At 47.5% G+C, this 19841-nt stretch overlaps 1 protein-coding gene across 6 annotated transcripts in view; it reads left to right on the forward strand.

Annotated features, from left to right (window-relative positions):
• PRDM16 (PR/SET domain 16) overlaps window positions 1–19639 on the forward strand; it is a 338369-nt gene extending 318730 nt beyond the window's left edge. For 5 of the 6 annotated variants that reach the window (XM_077311218.1, XM_077311219.1, XM_077311216.1 and 2 more), the window contains 7 exons: window positions 1021–1190; window positions 2299–2376; window positions 7567–7736; window positions 7865–8039; window positions 8553–8783; window positions 9891–10065; window positions 11376–19639. In XM_077311218.1, coding sequence (XP_077167333.1) covers window positions 1021–1190; window positions 2299–2376; window positions 7567–7736; window positions 7865–8039; window positions 8553–8783; window positions 9891–10065; window positions 11376–11510 — 1134 coding nt within the window. In that variant the 3' untranslated portion in view covers window positions 11511–19639. The remainder of the gene's footprint in view (window positions 1–1020; window positions 1191–2298; window positions 2377–7566; window positions 7737–7864; window positions 8040–8552; window positions 8784–9890; window positions 10066–11375) is intronic. The other variant, XM_077311221.1, reaches the window with a different exon arrangement.
• Window positions 19640–19841: the final 202 nt, after the last annotated feature.

Below are 19841 nucleotides of genomic sequence, written 5' to 3' on the forward strand. Positions count from 1 at the left end.
TCCCATAAAACTGGGGGAATTAAGCTATTCATACTTCCACGCCTTATGCCTGGAGTTGGAGAGGGTGCATCTCGTTCCTTTAATTAAGCCCCGGGTTTCAGAAATCTGCGATTTTCCCCCCTTTAATTATTTCAAGCCTGCTCCTTTCCCAAGCTGATCAAGGCAACTGACAGGTATATATGCGCCCCCCCCACAAATTCTTCCCCACAACCTTTTGAGGTAGGTTAAGCTGAAAGAAGTGAACAATTTAAACCGGGATTTGGACATTCCCTTTGAGCAGCTTTGGTTTTGGACACAGAGAGGTGCTTTTGCGGGGAGAATGGGACATCTCTCGAAAATCCCAATGATAAGAGATTTTGCTTTCATTGCCTTTGTTGGCTACTGCAGGGGTAGTCAACCTGTGGTCCTCCAGATGTTCATGGACTACAATTCCCATGAGCCCCTGCCAGCGTTTGCTGGCAGGGGCTCATGGGAATTGTAGTCCATGAACATCTGGAGGACCACAGGTTGACTACCCATAGACTACCCTCCCCCCCCCAAAAAATCACTGCTGCTTGAGAACCATTTTTCATCCCGCCTTGGTTACGTTTCTTTTTCTCTTATAGACTGATCCTAGCCAATCAGGGGTTGCATACTAGAGATGTCACAGCAGTACAAAGCCATGCCCCCGTCCTAAATAGCCAATCAGCATTGGTTATATGTTGACATCACTGAGATAAGAGCAGGCACAGGCTTTTCTAGACTGGTCATGTGAGTGACCCTAGCCAATCAGGAAATATGAGGGCGGGCCTTCCACTAAAGTCTTGTCTCTCACAAATTTAAAATAAGAGATGTGTCCTGAATCGAGACTCTTGGCCCAAACTCACCCCTTCCTTAACCATTATACCAAGACATTTTGCACTGGACGCACAATACCTGGGCACTCTATGAACAGGTGCTTTAAACTGGGGATCCACCATGACGATCCTTGCTGCAGCTTTCCCCTTGCTGACGGAAGGATCTTTCCCCCTGTTCAAACAGATGTCGGCCATAGAAACCATGACGGAGAAGCTGGAGAGTTTTGCAGCCATGAAAGCAGACGCCAACGCCGCCCTGCAGCCCCTTCCGCATCACCCGTTCAACTTCCGGTCGCCACCCCCGACGTTGTCGGACCCCATTTTGCGCAAGGGCAAAGAACGTTATACCTGCAGGTAAAAGCAAGATCGGGTCGTTTGGAGCTGATAATGAGAGATGCAGCTGGAACAGAGCTGCAGGTTGGGGCAGGAGATGTGAGAAGATTTGTGTGTCCTCAGCAAGAGGCCATCCAGGGGAACGGCACATCTGTGGTTACAACATGATGGAGATGAGATGCTTCTCCTCCTGGATGCCTCACAGAAGGAGCTTTAGTTCAGTGTTAGAGCACCCCCTTGGCATGCAGAAGACCCCAGGTTCAAGCCCCAACATCTCCAGTTAGAAGGGTCAGGTCCTGGGGGAAATAAACAGACCTCCGTCTGAGACCCTGGAGAGCTGAAATCCAGGGGTAGTCAACCTGTGGCCCTCCAGATGTTCATGGACTTCAATTCCCATGAGCTCGTGGGAATTGTAGTCCATGAACATCTGGAGGACCGCAGGTTGGCTACCCCTGCTGGAGTCTGTTAAGTGTAGATAACAGCCCGAGAGTATCAAACAGTATCATGCGTTCACATATATCATCTCCATTTTTAAATCTTTGTCGTTATTGTGCAGCAATAAGCAGGGTGCTTATTCCACAGCTGCCTCGCCTGCTCAGGGGATTGGGTCTTTTACATGTCATTTCACCTGTGCTTTAGCCAGGACCCTGATCTGGATGACCCTGTCTAGTGAGTTGGCCATGGCTAGAGTTGGATGGGAGACATCCCCCTCCCCCCAAGGACGTCCAGGGTGGTGACGCAGAGGCAGGCAATGAAAACCCACCTTGAAAACCCTACAGAATCACTATAAGTTGACTTCCTCTTGATTGTACTTTCCACCAATTAGTTACAGAAAAGTGGTCTTCATAGAGCTAGGTTCCCTAATAACTGTAGAACACTAGAGGATTTTGTCAAGTAAGGAGGGTGTTCAGCTTTCTGACTGTCCAGCACAGTGGGAAAATAATAAAACATAATAGTAGCTACGGAGTAAAGATGTTTGCCAAGGCCTGTTTCTTAAGGTAGGATTTCCTTCACCTTCTTGTCATCAGTAGTCAATCTACTCAACTCAACACTGCAGATCTGGGGGACTTTGAAAGTATCGCATGAAGTTCACTATTTCTCTTCCTCTTTCTCCCTCTTGGGTTTCCAGGTACTGTGGTAAGATCTTCCCACGCTCAGCGAATCTGACGAGACACCTCCGGACACACACAGGAGAACAACCTTACAGGTAAGCGAAAGCGTAGGGTGTAAGCATCAGGAAGAGCAGCAAAACCGAGCAGACCCAAATCTTTCAGTTTTCCAATGAAAATCACTAACAGGAGGAGCCCTGGGCAAAGTTCTGTCCAGCAGGCAGAGGCAGAGGGGCAAGTAGAGTCAGCATATCCAACTACAGCTTGCAACTTCTGGGTCCCAAATACATGCTCTGCCATGAAGCATGCTGGGTGACCCTTGACTGTTTATTCTTTCAAAGCCTAGTGGTGAGCTTCTAGATTAGGGAGGGAGGGAGGAGAGTGGGAGGGAGGAAGGGGGAAAAGGGGGAAAAGAAAGGGAAAGGAAGGGAGGGAGGGAGGGGGAAAAGAAAGGGAAAGGGAAAGGAAGGGAGAAAAGGAGGGAGGGAGGGAGGGAGGGAGGGGGAAAAAGGGGAAAGAAAGGGAAAGGAAGGGAGAAAAGGAGGGAGGGAGGGAGAAAGGGAAAGGAAGGAAGGAAGGAAGGAAGGAAGGAAGGAAGGAAGGAAGGAAGGAAGGAAGGAAGGAAGGAAGGAAGGAAGGAAGGAAGGAAGGAAGGAAGGAAGGAAGGAAGGAAGGAAGGAAGGAAGGAAGGAAGGAAGGAAGGAAGGAAGGAAGGTGTTTTCTCCATGCATAGGTGCTGTGCTCACAAGACAGTGAATACGTAGAAGGAGTGCTTTTGCCTGTTTTGACTCTACATGCATCCAGTCTGTGTGCAGAGGGGGTACTGGTTTTCCAGGGACAGGGACCCGAGAGCAGAGACTGGCTCTGGGAAATAGGGACAGAGGAAATGTGCATATTTCTCAGCTGATGCTTTGAACAAAGGGAACCCAGCAGCGTTCACTCCGGAGGTCCAAAGCAAACATCAGATAGTCTTCTTCCAAAAAAGGAGACTTTTATACTTAACCTACATTTTAGCAAAATAAAGATGTATTTGGTCTGGTCCTTTCCCAGAAAGAAAAAGCCCCCTGCGTGTCTTTGAGCCACTGAAGACCGACTTCTGGTAAATCTCGCACGGAAACAGCACTCTGGAGAGTTCGGCCAGTGTTTTGGAAAGGCACCGGCTGATCATTGATTTTCTAACGCCCCCTTTCACAACTCTGGTTTCTAAACTTAGCTCCAAAAATATGATTGTCTGGAAAGATTCTTGCCTTGGACCGAGTCCATCTCTGTATCTCTTTTATTTGCTCGAGGAGTAACTTTGTTCATTCAGGTTGGTTGGGGAGACGAAACAAGTGCATTCATATGCTAGACCAAAAGGTTTGTGAGCCAGATCCCAAACCTCAAGAAGATTTCCAAGCTATAGGCTCCCAAGGGTCACGAGATCATGGGAATCTCCTTGGACTTTGAGCTGCTACCAGAATCGAGTCTTGCCCCCCCTGGAGAAAGAGGCTGAATTAGCCACAAAGAGTTTGCTCCACTTCTAGTTCGGTTTGTTCGTTTTTACAGTTCCCGACTGGAGGCGGGAAGGTGATTCTCTGAGAGCCAACAGATAGTCCTGCTACAGCACGTCGATTGATTCTTAACGTGGTCATGCAATGGAATCAGCCCAAGTATTCATTTGTTGAAGCCTTTTTAAGAAAGGGAAAAGGGAAATGAAATTTGCTCCATTTTTTCCAGTTCAGCAGAATGTCACTATCAGAACCCCTACCGTTTGCTGGTGTAAGGTTCAAAAGAAGCAAGAACGTTTCAAAAAGAGCAAATTAAGTTAAGCGCAAATGACTCTGTTTCAGATTGGGGACACATCGGGAGGAGAGAGGGATTAACCTCTTCATCCCTGCACGGTTTTCCTTAACCAGACAGCTACCACCTGCTCTTTTAGTAGTCTTGGGAGGGGAAAAAGGCAAAACACACACCCCAAAAGGAGAAAGCCCCGGAATCTACTTCAAATCTTGCATAAAGCAACTGATTCCAACAATTGTACTTGCTTGTGGCTGTCCCGTTCCCGTCAGCCCACTGAAAGGCAGATATCTCTCCTCCTTCCAACGATTTTAGATTAAAACCAGCACAGATCCAAGGAGTGACCCCTCTGAGACCACATTAAGTGCAATAACCTTTTGGCTCCTTCCTCATGCGCGCAGCCATTAGGCGAAGCTCCGCTAACATCTCCCCTCTGGTTTTGATTTTTTTTTTTTAACAAGCTCGTTATCTGGCCTCCGTATCCTAACCTTGATCCTCATCACTCACAGTTCCAGCCAAGGCTGTCAAAGGGAACTTTTCAAAGACTTCCTGGACATCTAAATAAATGAACAGATAGGCCGCCAAGTTTTGCTCGCTTTGCACAAGACACTTTGATGTTCTTGTGGGATGGCATGAAGGAGCAGGGGAGATGCCCCCAAGACTTGTAGGGCCGGATCTAGGCAGATTTTTCTCTCCATCTTGTCCGGTTCCCTTTCTCACTGTGGGCCCTGTCCTTCTTCCAAAAGCCTCTGGCTTTTGCAGGGACTGGTCCCAAATTAGGCTTTTGTGGTGTTTAAAGTAGACCTCCCCCTTCCTTTTCACCAGCAGAAAGGCTGGCTAGATCCAACCTGAAGCTCCTAAAAATGGCAAGGAATACAAGCTAGCTGTCTCAACCAGGGTTTTGTGAAACCCTGGTTCTTCTTGGTGGCCCTGGAAGGGTTTTGCAAGTGGGGGGGAACCATATATGGGCATGTTGACCCGCCCACTCCACTCCTCCACATGCAGTCAGCTGGGTGACCTCGGGCCAGTCACAGTCCTGATAGAGCAGCTCTCTCAGAGCTCTCTCAGCCCCACCTCCCTCACAAGGGCGCCTGCTGTGGGGAGAAGAAGGGAAGGCAGTTTGAGACTCCTTTGAGTAGTGAAAAGCAGGGTATAAAACCAACTCTTCTTCTTCTTATAAGATTATCCAAAGAAGTGTGCCCACACAGAAAAGCTTACGTCTTGAATAAAACTTTGTCGGCCGTAAAGGTGCCACCGGACTCAAATTTTGTTCTGGCACACTTGCTGAGTTTGGTAGCCTCTTTATCTGGGGGTCAAGGATCTAGAAGTATTGGAAACAGGAGGGGTGAACTGTCCAGGAATTCAGAAGGGGAGGTGCAGTTCGGGGATGCTCGTAAAAGATCCCACATGCAGCCTGTCGTTGGTTTTTTAAAGGATTTCAGGTAGCAGCTCTGAAAAGATACTGTGATCTCAGGTTTTCAGGGTCGCTCTGCACATATCCCCCAGATTTTGCCCACCCCCACAAATCTCTAAAACGCTTAGCTGCCAGGCCTGACATCTTAATTTTGGTCTCCAGTAGGGGCGGGGGTCAGGGCATAAGAACGAAAAGGGTGCAGGATCCGACAGACAGTAAGAGGGGCAAAAGAACCTCCAAGCACCAGACTTCCAAGTTAATCTTGACCTCTCCATTCCAGCCTCATTTTTCAAAACGGTGACAAAACGGCAAGGTGAACCAGGGGTCCCAACAACATTGGCCGAGAGTGTTTCATAAACGTATCTCCGCCGGCATCCAAAAATAATAGGGGAGATATTTTTAGAGGCCGAGTCACAGCCGCGGCTGTTGCACATCTGGAAAATATGTGCTCTCGGCGCGATGTACAATGGTGACACTTGCCGTCCTCCTGATTAGCTTAGTTTTAAGAAAACAAACTGGCTCTCCCACCGGCAGAAAGAGGGCTGCAGAGGGATAAAACCCAGCAGCACATGTGCACGAGCTGTCTCGGTCCTGGCAAATGTGCTCGGGCATTTGTTGTAAGTCGATCGGCAATCTCTGCCGTTCCCCGCGCTGGACTGAATGTGCCCCCCACAAAACCCACCGTCTCCTGTAAGCAAAGATTTATGGTGCATTCATCACGAGGCTACATGGCTCTGAAATCCGTGTTGCTGAGTGCCCCGATGCTGCCCTCTTCAGCAAATTGGAAAGAATGCACAGGTTGGCCGTTTCCCAGGCACCACTGGGGTTTTTATGGCTCGCGTATAATTCTCATTATTATTAAAGCAACTAGCATGGTTGGTCCTGCTCCAGAGTCTGCTGCTGCTGGGTTCCCCAGTAACAGCTGCAGTGGAAACAGTGAGAGATTCCCTGCCCAGGTGGTGAAACTAGATAGAAATGTACCCGTAGCGATTTACTGTAATCATAGTCTTCCTTTCTTGCTGAGTCTTGAAGCAGTTACACAGGATGAAACAATGCTCTCAAATAGCATGGAGAGACGTGAATAAGCAATGTAATAGGACTAGGATTCATACAATTAGCGACAATGCCCCAAAAAGTATCAGACACAATATGTGGGATAGAGGATGCTGGATGGATGAACGGTCAGTATGATTCAGTAGGGCTCTTCTTATTAAAAGGAGACCAGGCAAATACAGAGAGCAGACCAATTAGCAGTTAAATGAAACCTTCATTTTTGGTGACAGTAGAGCCTCTTGTGGCACAGGGTGGTGAGGCAGGCGACATGCTGTCTGAAACTCCGACCATGAGGTTGGGAGTTCAGTCCCAGCAGCCAGCTCAAGGTTGACTGAGCCTTCCATCCTTCCGAGGTCGGTAAAATGAGTACCCAGCTTGCTGGGGGGTGAAACGGTAATGACTGGGGAAGGCACCGGCAAACCACCCCGTATTGAGTCTGCCAAGAAAACGCTGGAAGGTGTCACCCCAAGGGTCAGACATGACACGGTGCTTGCACAGGGGATACCTTTACCTTTTACACCTCTGAATAACAGGTACTAGAGATCAAGGGCAGAAGGAAGCTGTTAATGGCTTGTGCCCTTCCCCCAAACCATTATGTTATCCATTGCAGGAAACAGTACGTTAACACATATGAAGCTGTCATATCCTGAAGCAGACCATAGGTCTATCAAGGGTCACAACTGTCTACTCAGACGGGTAGCTGTTCTCCAGGACCTTTGGCAGAAGTCTTTCCCATCCCCTCCTACCTGGTCCTTTCTAACCAGAGATGCTGAGAACTGAATATTAGCCCCTCTGCTAATATTAATCTAGGTGGGGCCAACAGATTTGGATCCCCCTCTACATGTACCCACCCCGGCTGCACAAGGTCGCCGTCGTATTTCCCATTTGGCTTTCCATCGCAGTGAGCCGGAAAGCAGTGAAGCAGGGCAACCAAACCCGAGCACTGTGAAATCGCACCAGAATTAATTCTTCCTCTGAAAATCAACAAGAGCTTGAGCACGCTTGAGCGGCTTTTATCGACCCTGCCTTCTGTCCTTTCCCCCAGGTGTAAATACTGCGACAGGTCATTCAGCATTTCATCGAACCTCCAACGCCACGTCCGAAACATCCACAACAAGGAGAAGCCATTCAAATGCCACCTGTGCAATCGGTGCTTTGGCCAGCAGACCAACCTTGACCGGCACCTGAAGAAGCACGAACACGAAAACGTTCCAGGTGAGCAGGGAGGACGCAGGCAGCTCCTCCACCCCGCTGTTCATACATATAGATAGACGTGCCGTTCTGATTTTCAGCTGACTGCGAATCCGCTAACCTTTCCTTTCCTCCCGCTCCTTTCCCCGCAGTGAGTCAACACTCTGGGGTGATCACGAACCACCTTGGGACCAACGCCTCCTCTCCGACCTCCGAATCGGACAACCATGCACTTTTAGATGAAAAGGAGGACTCGTATTTCTCTGAGATCAGAAACTTCATTGCAAACAGCGAGATGAACCAGTCGTCGGCTCTAGCGGACAAAAGGTACGATCGAGAACCGAGAGCCGGTGTGTTGTCATGGGCGGAGACTCAGGCTCGGGTTCAAATCCCCTGGTGGCCTTGGGCCTTAGCCTGACATATCTCACAAGGCTGTTGTGGAGTCCAATTTTATTGGGCTCCTTCAGACCAACCCGGCTACCCACTTGAACCCATCAGTAGGAGCGCTTTGGGTCTTCCATCAATAATGAACAGTTATTCTAGAGCAGGGGTAGTCAAACTGAGGCCCTCCAGATGTCCATGGACTACAGTTCCCAGGGTTCCCAGCGTTCGCTGGCAGGGGCTCCTGGGAATTGTAGTCCATGGACATCTGGAGGGCCGCAGTTTGACTACCCCTGCTCTAGAGTAATAATGTTTGGTTTCACTGTCCATCCAAGCGCTTGCTCATCACTCAGAGTCAGAAAGGCAACGCAGACCGATTCAACCCTGCGGTGTTCTGTCCACGCCACGCTTTCCATTTATAACCCCCACCGACTAACCCTTCGCGGGCCCATCCCGCAGGCCCGAAATCCAGAGTGCTGACGGCAACGCCCAGTGCCACGGCCTCGCAAACGACAAAACGGAAGACGCGGACGAGGAAGAGGAAGAACTGGAAGAGGAAGACGACGACAGCCTGACGGGGAAGTCCCAGGACGAGGCGGCGTCTCCGACGACGGAGCCCCAAGGAGGGTATGAGGACGAGGAAGACGAAGAGGCCGCATCCCTTACCATGAGCTTTGACCGCACCCGAAGGTAGGTCCGGCGGCCGCCTTGGGTGGGAGGGCTTTTTCTGCTCCTCATCGGCAAGGCATGGGGTGGCCCCAAATCATCCATTGGGCGTGGCTATTGCATCAACCCCAGAAACGCCATTTCTCCTCCTGTCTCGAGGAGTGGTGGCAGGAGGTGCCACCGAACATTCGTACCTGACATGGCCCACGCAGGCCACCGGTCAACCTGAGATGCCTCCCTGCACATGTGGTACAGGCAAGATAGTTGGTGGTCTTTAGTGTCCTGTGCCTCTGTGCGTCTCTTTTGGCCTGGATAATATCCAGTGGGTTGCCCTCTGTGTCTTCAGTAAGTAATGTGAACGAAGGAGAAGTCAACTGCCCAAGTGAACAGGTGTGCAAGGCACCTGAAGTCTCCCCGCATCTCTTCTGGCTTGGATAGCCTCCAATGGATCTGCTCCATGACCTCTAAGAAACGTCCACCTGCCCAAGAGGACACAGTGAAGGCAGAGGGCACCCCATCACCCTCCCCAATCTGTTTCGTGCTGGGGCACATGTTAAATTCCCCCTGGGGAAGATGCCTAAGCAGGGATCTCCCAAATCTGAGCTCACCAGACATGATGCTGGCAGGTGGCCATGGGCATTGTAGTCCATGGACATCTGGAGAGCCACAGTTTGGCCACCCCTGACTGACAGTCACGCCATTCATTGTTACAATCAGAGTATTATGTATAAGGTCAGCTTGATGTTACACCGAAATCACATGAGTAGTCAGCTGATAATCCCTTGGGAAAATCTCCAGGGAGAATCCTCCAACTGGCCCCCTTGAGCAGCAGCCCCCCCAAAGTGAATGCCAGCAAGGCTGACTGTCCGCCGTAATCCTTGTGATGTGAACTCACACAACCACACGTCCCACACTCCATTCCGTGCCTCGTGCTATGTCTCACGTCACTCGTCTGCCTGTTGACCGTCTGTGTGTCTTCCCCTTTCTCGCGTCCTGCATGTGGCTTCTGGCAGCGCCATGGTATGTGCATGTCTGCTCTGCGTTTGGTGGCACCCAACCTTGGCCATATTTGTGAATCGTCCGAGCGCTAACAGGTCAACCCCTTCCCTCCCCTCCTGGTCATTGGTACAGGTGTATTGAGGAGGACGAAGCCGGCTTGTTAGATTTGGAGCAGATGCCGCATTTTGGGAAGGGGCTGGATCTACGCAAAGCATCCGAGGAATCTTTTGAAGTTAAAGATGTGTATAATCCCACCTTAGACTCTGAGGCAATTAAACAGACTCTGTACAGGCAGGCTAAAAATCAGGTAGGTGTACCTTGGGACTTTTCTTTAGCTGCCCTCCAGCAGTTCTGTGGGATTAGCCAACTTGCTTTCTGTCCACATAAAGCTAGGATTCTCAAGATCAGGGCCCCGTTGGGAATCTAACAGCCCAGATATGTCGAGAAACTAGACAGTGTTTTCATTCAGTTTTACAAACTGAGTACTCACAAGAGAAGGGCTATGTTTGGACGTCTTGAGAAACCATGGTTATAAATCTCTGCTTGATCAAGCCCCGGTTTGCTCTGAAGTCACAATAATCCGAGGTTTATAAACCGCGGTTTGATCCAACCCCAGTGAGTTCTTATGGCCTAATCCGGTTGATCCAACAAACTGGGGCTTGTTGGGCAGTGCCAAACTGAGATGTCAAACCATGGTTTGCAGCTGGTTTCTTAACCACATACAATTTTGTGCGGTTTGTTGTAACATGTAAATGGTATAAGGAGAGTCTTCCTTACTGTGTGACTGGTGAGAGACAACACCCAGAAACACAATCTGGAGTAGGACCCACACATCATTGAATATCGCAGGTCAGAGAGGAGAATTTGGGAGGTCATTTTGAATGATGTGGATCCAGCCTGGAATTTATTACGTACCTCTGCTAAACAAACCGGTTTATGTTGCACAAACCACAGTTTAAACCAACCATGGCTGATTCCGAATGCAGCCCTGGTAGGAAAGGAACAGAGAGGATATCCACACTTTTGTTGGTTTTATATCTGCTTAACTACCATGGCTTCCCTTGAAGTACGATGTGAATTTTAGTCCAGCTAGGATTCTGAGGCATCTCACTGGAAAACCCTTCATCTTCTAAGCCACTAAACCCCATGTGTTTTCTGGAAAGAAGTCACCTATTAAAATTTGTCTGAGTTTGTAGTACAGATATGCCCTGGGGGAGAGAGAGCATCTGCCAAACATTACAGGTGCGCCTGTCTAGGAGGGAATTTGTTTTTCAGGTTCTTTTGTTGTCCAGGAGAAAACTCATTTTCTGTTTCCACGCATGCCTCAGCCTTTGTCGTCTTCTTACTAATACGCTGAAATCGTACTAATTGTTTATGGATATTGTGTTATCTGTTGCTTTTCCTGTAGCGCTGGGCTCGTCTGGACAAAACAAATTTTGTATGCCAAACACCCCCCCCCCCAAATGGTCCTGACCTGGGGCACAGACCCCCAAGTAGTTCCCTTGAACAATGAATGAGATGATCTTGAATCGCCATTTGTTCATTTCTTTGTTTGCTGGTAGGGTTCTGGCCTACCCCGGCCCTTTCTCCTATGCCCTTTTCTTCTTTCTCCCGTAGGCTTATGCAATGATGCTGTCTCTTTCCGAGAACACTCCCCTACATCCCTCCTCCCAGAACTCTCTGGATGCTTGGTTGAACATGGCAGGAACGGCTTCGGAATCGGGGGGCTTCAATTCCGTCGGCCACCTCTGAGGGGTCCATGGAGGCACCTGGCCACAGCCACAATCCCAGAGACGAGACTGCGGTTTCCTTCCCAGAGGCCTCTCGGACATTCTAGAAAGCGGGGACCATCAGAAGGCCTCCCGGTCTTTCCACTGGGAGAACAAACCCGTCACGGAGAAGCCGCCTCCCGTTTCCGATCCTGCCGAAACTGCCGACCTCAGCAGCCCTGGGACCCTGCCCTCTCCGAAGCGTAGCACATACCACGAGAGAATTACTTCCTGCATGGGAAAGAACAGGTGCACTTGTTGTTAGCAAATCAAAGACTGTCCCCTTCTCCCGTTAGAGACCGTATTGCTGAGCCAGCAAAAACCTACTTGTAAAACAAACAAACAAACAAAAACAAAAACCAAGCTTGAAGTCCTTTGATCCTCATATCCAGTTCTACGTAAGAAGACAATGATGACTTTCTGGGCCAGGTCTATCGTAACGAAGTCACTGGATTTCCACCAAGATTAGGATACTGTTGATGTTCTTCTTCTGCTTCATTCCCCCTCGCCCTCCCATTTTTACCACCAGTGTCAAATCCTATTTCCTTGGATCCATGTACGTATGTGGTGTGAACCCCTCGTAACGATGCCTTGGTCCGGTCAAGAACAGTCTCTGAACATACAGCCCCCATGGCGGGTAGCTTTCCCAGTAGCTCAAGTTCACGGTTCTTGATGTCACCACGTATCCCGTTCCCCATCGGCCGTAGGTCTACATCCCACCCACTCACTCTTTTCTTAACAGAAGGTTTTTGGTGCCGAGTCCTCTCTGAACAAAGGAGCCATTGAGATTCTGATAGGAAACCCATATTTTGATCTGATATTTCACTCCCCCCCCCCAATATTTACTTCTGCTACGAAATGGTCTGTAAGACCAAAGAAAGGGACAGTGTGATCTTGGTCTCTTTCTTTGTCGCCAGGCATGACAATCCCTCTCTAGCCGAAAGCAGAAACGGTTCTGGAAAAGGGCACAGTGGAAGGAAAACCGGCTTCCCTGAGAAAGGGACCCTGTTACGAAGCCAACGGTAATCAAGTTTGACCATTGATACCCCTCGATTGGCCATTGATACCCCTCGATCGAGACTCAGGCAGAGAGAGGCTCTCCCCAGTCATTGAACTGGCTTTTCACTGCAGCCACCAAAACCCTTTTCTGCTTTCTGAAATCTCAGCAGGGCTTTGCTAGCTTATTTCAAAATTCCACCTGTGGTGAAAGGTTGGTGGATATTCTAGCACAGCTGCATGTGTACTGACCAACATTAGGCGATGTGTGTGCATTTGGGCGTGCCTTTTGGAGTTGCTCCTTGGATGCACCACCAATCTGAAGTTGAAGGGTGGCTGTCAGCAGCAAGAGAAAGCCCCACAGTTTTCCTTGGCTGATTTGCATCCAGTAGCACCTTGGAGAGAAACAAGTTTTGGGGTGGGAGGGGGGGAGAAAGATGCTTTGGAGAGAGAGAGCTGCCCTCGTCAGACCCCAGAAAGCTCACGCCCCCGAAATCATAAGGTGCTACTGGACCCAAAACTAGGTGTTCTAGTGCTAGGGTTGCCAGTCTCCTGGTCACACCTGGAGATCTCCCACTATGACAATTGTTCTCCCAGTGAGAGAAAATGGCTGCTTTGGAGGGTGGATTCTATAACATTATGCCCCGCTGAAATCTGTCCCCTCCTCAGGATCTCCAGATATCGTCCAACCCAGAGCTTACAGTTCTACTGCAATCAACCATGGCTGGCCTTGGAAACAAGTCTGGGAAAGGCACTGAGAAGTTGTTCTTTAAGATCCCACCCACTCCTTCATTTCCCAGGGTTCCCTAGAGTAAGAACTCCATTTCCCAGGGTTCTCTGGAGCAAGGGAACAGCTGCTAAACCAGTCAGTTTGTAGTGTAGACAGTGGACAGTTAACCTAACTGCAAGGATCCCTTGCAACCCCAGTTGCAGGAAGAGCATCTCAGATGCAAGATGCAAGAGTTTCCGGGGTTGTCTTCTTTAAGCTGGGCATGTGCATTATCCGTTGAATCATTTTGTTTTTTTTTAAGTTCCTTGAATGCTGTTGTCAATTCCATTGATTACTTTTAGATTTGGAATTTATGGAAAACAATGGGGGAAAGTTTGACAATTAGCAGAGTCAGTCGTGCTGGAGAGCTTTCCCTAGGGGTTGCTTCAATCCTTCATCACCATTTCTCCATTTTCCCCTCCTTAAGAGAGGATTTGACATTCCTCAGAAGCCTTGTGGGTTTTTCCATATTCACATGTTACTCACTATTCTTCCTGTTGCTTGGGGGCGGGGTCTTTTTGTCTGTATTCACACGTTTTTCGCCCTCTAGTGGTTGATTCAGCATCACGCAGGTTTACGTCCACTATAAAAACCTGCTGTTTAAATCGGCAACGAGATATGCTGTATCCTTATTTGATATTGAATTGACTACTAGAATGAGCAAAATGGATGCAGAATTGGGGGGGGGGGGCAACCCAAGGAAACAGGGACATACCAGTTAGTAAAATCTGGAAAAAGCCCCTAGCATTTGAGAGACATCCCTGAAAGGCCGGAAGGAGGCTGTACAAGCCAAGATCGAATTAAAGGCACCCCACTTTGTGTCCCAATTTTCATCTGTTGCTCTTGCTTCATTCACTGCATCGCGACTCAAAAATCGGAGCACATGGTGGCAGCGTTAGCTCTGTTATTACTCAGCTGACTTCGGCTCCTAGACATGATGTCTTGCACACTCTCCGTGCCCAGATGTGCAAAGAGAGGAAAAATTGCACAACTCCTTCTCCTTCCTCACAAGGAAGAAAAGCAAGTGTCCCCTTCCTGTAAGACCCAGGAGCCTTTAAAGAGGGGGCAAGAAACAACTGCTACCCGCCTTTAGTGTTTTGCACAAAGCAGTACCGCCCATGGGGGTGCCCTGGGGTCTCTCGCCTTCCCTTCGGACCCTTCAGACAACTTAAGTTGTGCTCAGTAGCATCCTCACATAAACTCACAAAGTTGCCATCTGTACAAATCCTTGGCCAGGGGGGGGGGTCACTTCTTAGGGAAGCATTTCTCTCTCTCTCCCTCCTGCAAGGAGCCAGCCTCAAAGCTGGGGCAGAACATTCCAGGTGCTGGCCGAACCCATCCCACTCCTGGGGGCTGTGTAGTTTCAGAGGGGCCAATTTTGTTTTATTTTGAATGAAAACTTCAAGCTGTTGGGAGATTTCCGTGGGAGGGGATGCGGTGGCATTTTCTTTAATCTGTATATAACATGTAATTTTTTTGAGAAAAGAAGAAGAAAAAAAATCCCGTTTTTCTTTTATTTTATTTCTTCCGTAACAGTATTTTTTATTATATTTTGTTTCGTTTTGCGTTAGGTATCATTATTGTGAAGAAATAATGTTAATATAAGTAATTAGTGAAGGACCAAAATGGTATAATTAAGGATGTGTGTCGTATGATTGATAACCAGGAAGTAGGGTTTGGTTATTCTTCTTTAAAAAAAAATTGTCTTTAATGTGCCAAATGGGACCCTTGAGTAAGGAGAGTGCTGTTCTTGCTGCCGGTTTTCAGACAATCATATATTACATTTAATTTTTTTTTCCTAAAAATTTCTGGGCCATTTGTATTTAGAATGAAGTGTTCTATTTATTTTGAATCGTTGCTTCCTTTTACGGTTTGGCAGAGGAAAGGAAATTGCAACCAGGAAACTCTGAAGATGCCCTTAAAAAAAAGCACGCCAAGATTCATAACATTCCACATTAGAGACGTTGTGGCATTCAGGGCAAATGTGCATACAAGACACCAATGACTCTCAGAAAAACCCTTCCTTCATTCCTCAAAAAAAGATCTCTCCTCGTTTTGCTAATGGCCTAATTTTAAGACTTGCTAGTCTGCTCCATCACTCCAATTGCAGTGAGCTACGCTTGCGCCATTGTGCATGGCAGGTGCACACTCATGCACCAGGGAACCACCACTGTCCATTCGGCTGATTGCCCTTTCAAAGTAGAGTAGAGGGTGGACTGACTTGGGACTCTCCAAACACGTGCATCAGAGCTCTTTTGCTCTGTGCATGAGCACCTAATTCGGAAACAGGACCCTGATGTGCTGGGAACGAGCCATAAATGCTCTCCTTTGGAGCTCTGTGCATCTAGGCACGCATGCACCCGCCCAAGCTGTTCCCAATTCAGCAGCAGATCTGTACATAGACATGGGTTGCCCCGCTGGGTTTGCTATAAGACGACATGATTGGCCAATGAATTGGCAGTCTTTTCAGCACACTGGTGCTTGCTACCAATCACAGAAACAGCTGCATCAGAGTTTTAGCACTAGAGTCACGTGGAGGGTGGGTTCTCATCAACAGAACAGAGCCAATTGGAGTACAATGTAGTGAGGCTGCAAAGAAACCTACAGCCATCAGCAGCCCACCTAAAGAACTATCCACTGGATGAACTGGGAAGGTTAATGTGCTTTGGCCTACTTCTATCAACCCTGGGGTGGATTCTTCCATTCCATCTCAGATCTTCCAATTAAGCAAATCTCAGTTAACGGGGCTTTTCGGCATTGTCACTTCCGTCACTTTTGTGTTCCAGTGGCCTTCTTCTTGTTGTTTTTCTGTTATGTGCATGTTTGGCTCCCCTTAGTGGTCAATTTGATATTACACTGCTTGATTTCCAGCAGATTTAAACTGCAGGTTTCTATGCTGGACATACCAGAGGGACATGGACATGGGAGGAATAGGAACACACAAACACACAGTCAGCAAATACCATCTCAGAAGAGGACTTCGGGTCTAGCAGAGAGGAAAGAATGCTTCTTCCAAAACAGCAGCCGCTTCCCCCTCCCCCGTCTTCATCCATTCTTGCATTAAAATAATTAATATACGTTTAAAACTTCAATTTGTATAATTTTAGGGGATTTTTTCTTTTTGTAGCTGATGAAAATGCGACCCATGCCGCCCATTTCAGGCTGCCCAGGTTTTGTGAGTCACCGATGCACTCCCTCATGCTTCCTTGAAGCGTCAAATAATTATTTTATTAATCCCACAGCTAGAATATTTGACCAGCTGCTAAGCAGGGTACATAGATCCTGGTGGAATACATCATGCATGAATCAGTCCCAAGTATCCAAGACTGGAGGGTTCTGACATGCAAAGAGAAGAGCAAAAGAAAGGGTAACTGCTGGGGTTTGCTTCAGCGTTACGTTTTTGGCCACTGAAATTTGATCTTTGCACATGGTTTGAGTTTCCGCCCTGAGACCTGAGAGTTACGGCCAACGCCCACGTGCAAATTTCAATCTAAAAATATCAAACCAAAGGAGTGTTCTTTGAACAGAGAGGCTGATTCTGTGAAGGTTCAAGGGGGCAGCAGGTGACAGTGGATGAGCGATAGGGATGTGAGTGTCCTGCATAGTGCAGGGGGTTGGACTAGATGACCCAGGAGGTCCCTTCCAACTCTATGATTCTATGATTCCTTGGCAATGTGGGAAACTCCACACATACCCCATGCCATTTTAGGAATGTTGCCACAGGAGATGCAAATAGGAGTTTGAAGTGTCCACAGTCACCGCCTCAGACATGAATCTCATCTCCTCGGTTTCACAATCCTGGAACGGAAGAAGGAGCCAAGCTTGAAGGCTGGGGACATAAACAGTTCTGCTGATGAGGAAAATATTCCTCTCTTAGCCTGCTGGCTCCGAACTCAGTAGGTGGGCTCCTTTAACCCACTATAGTTCATTCTAACTGGCAGGTAAAGGTCCTTCCTAGTCCTGTTAACTGAGATTTGTTCACCCTGCGTGCAAAACATGTACTTGTGGCCGAAAACGTTCCTTCAGCTTTTGAAGGATCAGGTCAAAGATCTGACCTTGCTCAAAGGGGAATTGGCCAGCTGGGTATCAGTAGATACGCATGTCACAATGGAACGCTTTGGACCAACCAAGAGGTGCTAAGGTTGCCAGCCTCCAGGTGGTGACTGGAGATCTCCAGGGATCACAACTTCTCTGGGCAGTTGAGATCAGTTCCCCTGGAGAGAACGTCCCCTTGGGAAGGGGGACTCTATGGCATTATCCCCCCTTGAAGTCTCTTCCCTCCCCAAGTCCTGCCCTCATTAGGCTCCACCCCCTAAATCTCTGGAAATTTCCCAAGCTGGATCCGGCAGCCCCCAAAGCTGGACGCCTTTTGCCTTTCTTCCCGACACATTTTCCATGCCAAAACAAAGGCCAGCAAACCAGGAGAGGATTTCACAGGGTTGTTTTTTTTTTTAAGGACTCCTGCAAGTGCCAAACTGCAGTGTCTCGATGGAAACAGGGACCCCGTTTTGTCTATTTAAAACCCCAAGAATCAGCACTTAGGATTCCAGGAGAATAACAGAAGACTTATTTCCCATCCCTGCGTCCTTGGAGGAATACCCTGTTAAGCACTTGTTGGACAACATGAGCCATTGAGAAGTTCTCTTGCCTAAACCACCCATGGGAGAGTCTCAGCGTGCTGCACAAGAGAACGCCTGGATGGTTGGCCTCATCTATACAGTTAGGCATAAGCAAAGCATCCAAGCACTGGAATGAGGATTTCCCCCCCCCCCCTCCAACGTACTGCAATCTACTGACTTAGCATTCATGATGTTTAATATGCTGTATTTTTTTTTTAATTTCTTATGTTGTGGTCGGAGGGAAAGCATCCTGGGCGTAGAAATTTACACTTTTTTAAAAAAAATGAAGGAATAGCGTTATCTGCTTTCGCCTCTTCAGATGGTCCGTGGGCAAAAATAATTTTCTTATAAGGTGGTCAGTCACAAAGCCATGGAATTGTTTTATATTTAACAAATACTGTGATTTCTTTTTCTTTTCTTTTTTTTGTAAAGCTTTCGTTTTGCCTTTATCCAAGTGTGTGTGCGTGTGTGTCTCTCTTCCCTTTCTTCCTGCGTGTCTTTGTTTTCTCGGACCTTAATACCACTTTTAGAACTATTTTTTAATAAGCAAAAATGGCAGCTTCCGTTTTCCAACAGACAAGTGAGAACAAATAATTCTAAAGCCATTTCTCAAACGGGCATGTCTACACCACAGACTTAAACTGGTTTACTCGTCAGTCCCTCTCCCCAAGGAACCCTGGGAAATGTAGTCCAGCGAAGAGGGCCAGGTTAGCAGATGTTTCGGCACCCCCACCAAAACTCCAATTCCCAAATTCTTTGGGGGCAGCCAGTCCCACTAAACGGATTTCAAACCGATCCAAATCTGTCTTTTAGATATGCCCGGTTGCCTATCTCAGCTGTCTTTCTTGCTAATTTCAAAATGCAAGCTTTTTTAAATGCCCGTTTGCCTGCCTGGAAAAAAAAAAAAAGATGTAATTTTTTCTTGTTTTTTAAAAGAAACTTATATATATAATGGTAGCAAGGATTATAATTTTGTGTATCTATCATCATTCCCCCTTCTCCAGTCCTCCGCCGTTGTTACAGTATACAAAATTGATCTAGGATATTCCCCCTCCCCCTTTTAGAACTGTATAGACTTTTTTTTAATCAATTGTAAATGTCGTTTTTTTTTTTTTCCAAATAATGTTTTAAAAACATTGAGAAAGAGGAAGGTGCTAGTTCTTGGCATTCTGGGGTGTATATTGCTTCTGTTGTTTATAAGTAAAATTGCATGACTTGTGTTTCGAAAGTCATTCTTGTGTCTGTTTGTGAAATTTTTATTAAAAACAACAAAAAAAATCCAGTAGATGCACTTATTGTATATGTGATTAGGGGTATTTTTTTTCCCTTTTGTTTGGATTTTTTCCCTGTTTTTTTTTTTCCTTTCTGTTGTTAGGGGCTAGAAGCCTCGAACTGCCAAGGAAAATTTTAAATAAGTGGCAGTTATTAATTAATATGAAATCGCTTTGTCGGGAGAGTAAATGAAGTTAAAAGGAGAGAAAGAGAGAGAGAGAGACGACTTGTAGAATATAATTAAAAAAGCGATTTTGCAGAAATTTCACTTTGATGCTTGTGATAAAAAAAGATGACTTGTGTAGAGAAATTCCTTTAAAAAAAAATGACTAGGAAGCGCTGATTTTGAGGTTAATGCTGTAGAATAGGAATGTATACCAAAATGTAATCTTTCCAATGCTACAACGGATTTATACATGAGATTGATATGCAATAAACTTGTGTGCTTTTTTAAAAGGATGGCCCTGTTCGATTTTCTTGGGATGTGGGGGCACTAGGGTTGCCAACCTCCAGGCAGGGCCTTCAGCATGCAAGACATGTGCTCCCCTGGTCAGCTATGCCAGGTGAGACCCTCCATCTCTCCTGGTCAGGAGTTTGTCGACTTCTACAACTTGCATTTCAGAAGCAGCATCAGGCAAAATTCCCCCAAAGCACTGCT

This window comes from Paroedura picta, chromosome 15, assembly GCF_049243985.1.
Source record: "Paroedura picta isolate Pp20150507F chromosome 15, Ppicta_v3.0, whole genome shotgun sequence".
Taxonomy (NCBI): Eukaryota; Metazoa; Chordata; class Lepidosauria; order Squamata; family Gekkonidae; genus Paroedura; species Paroedura picta.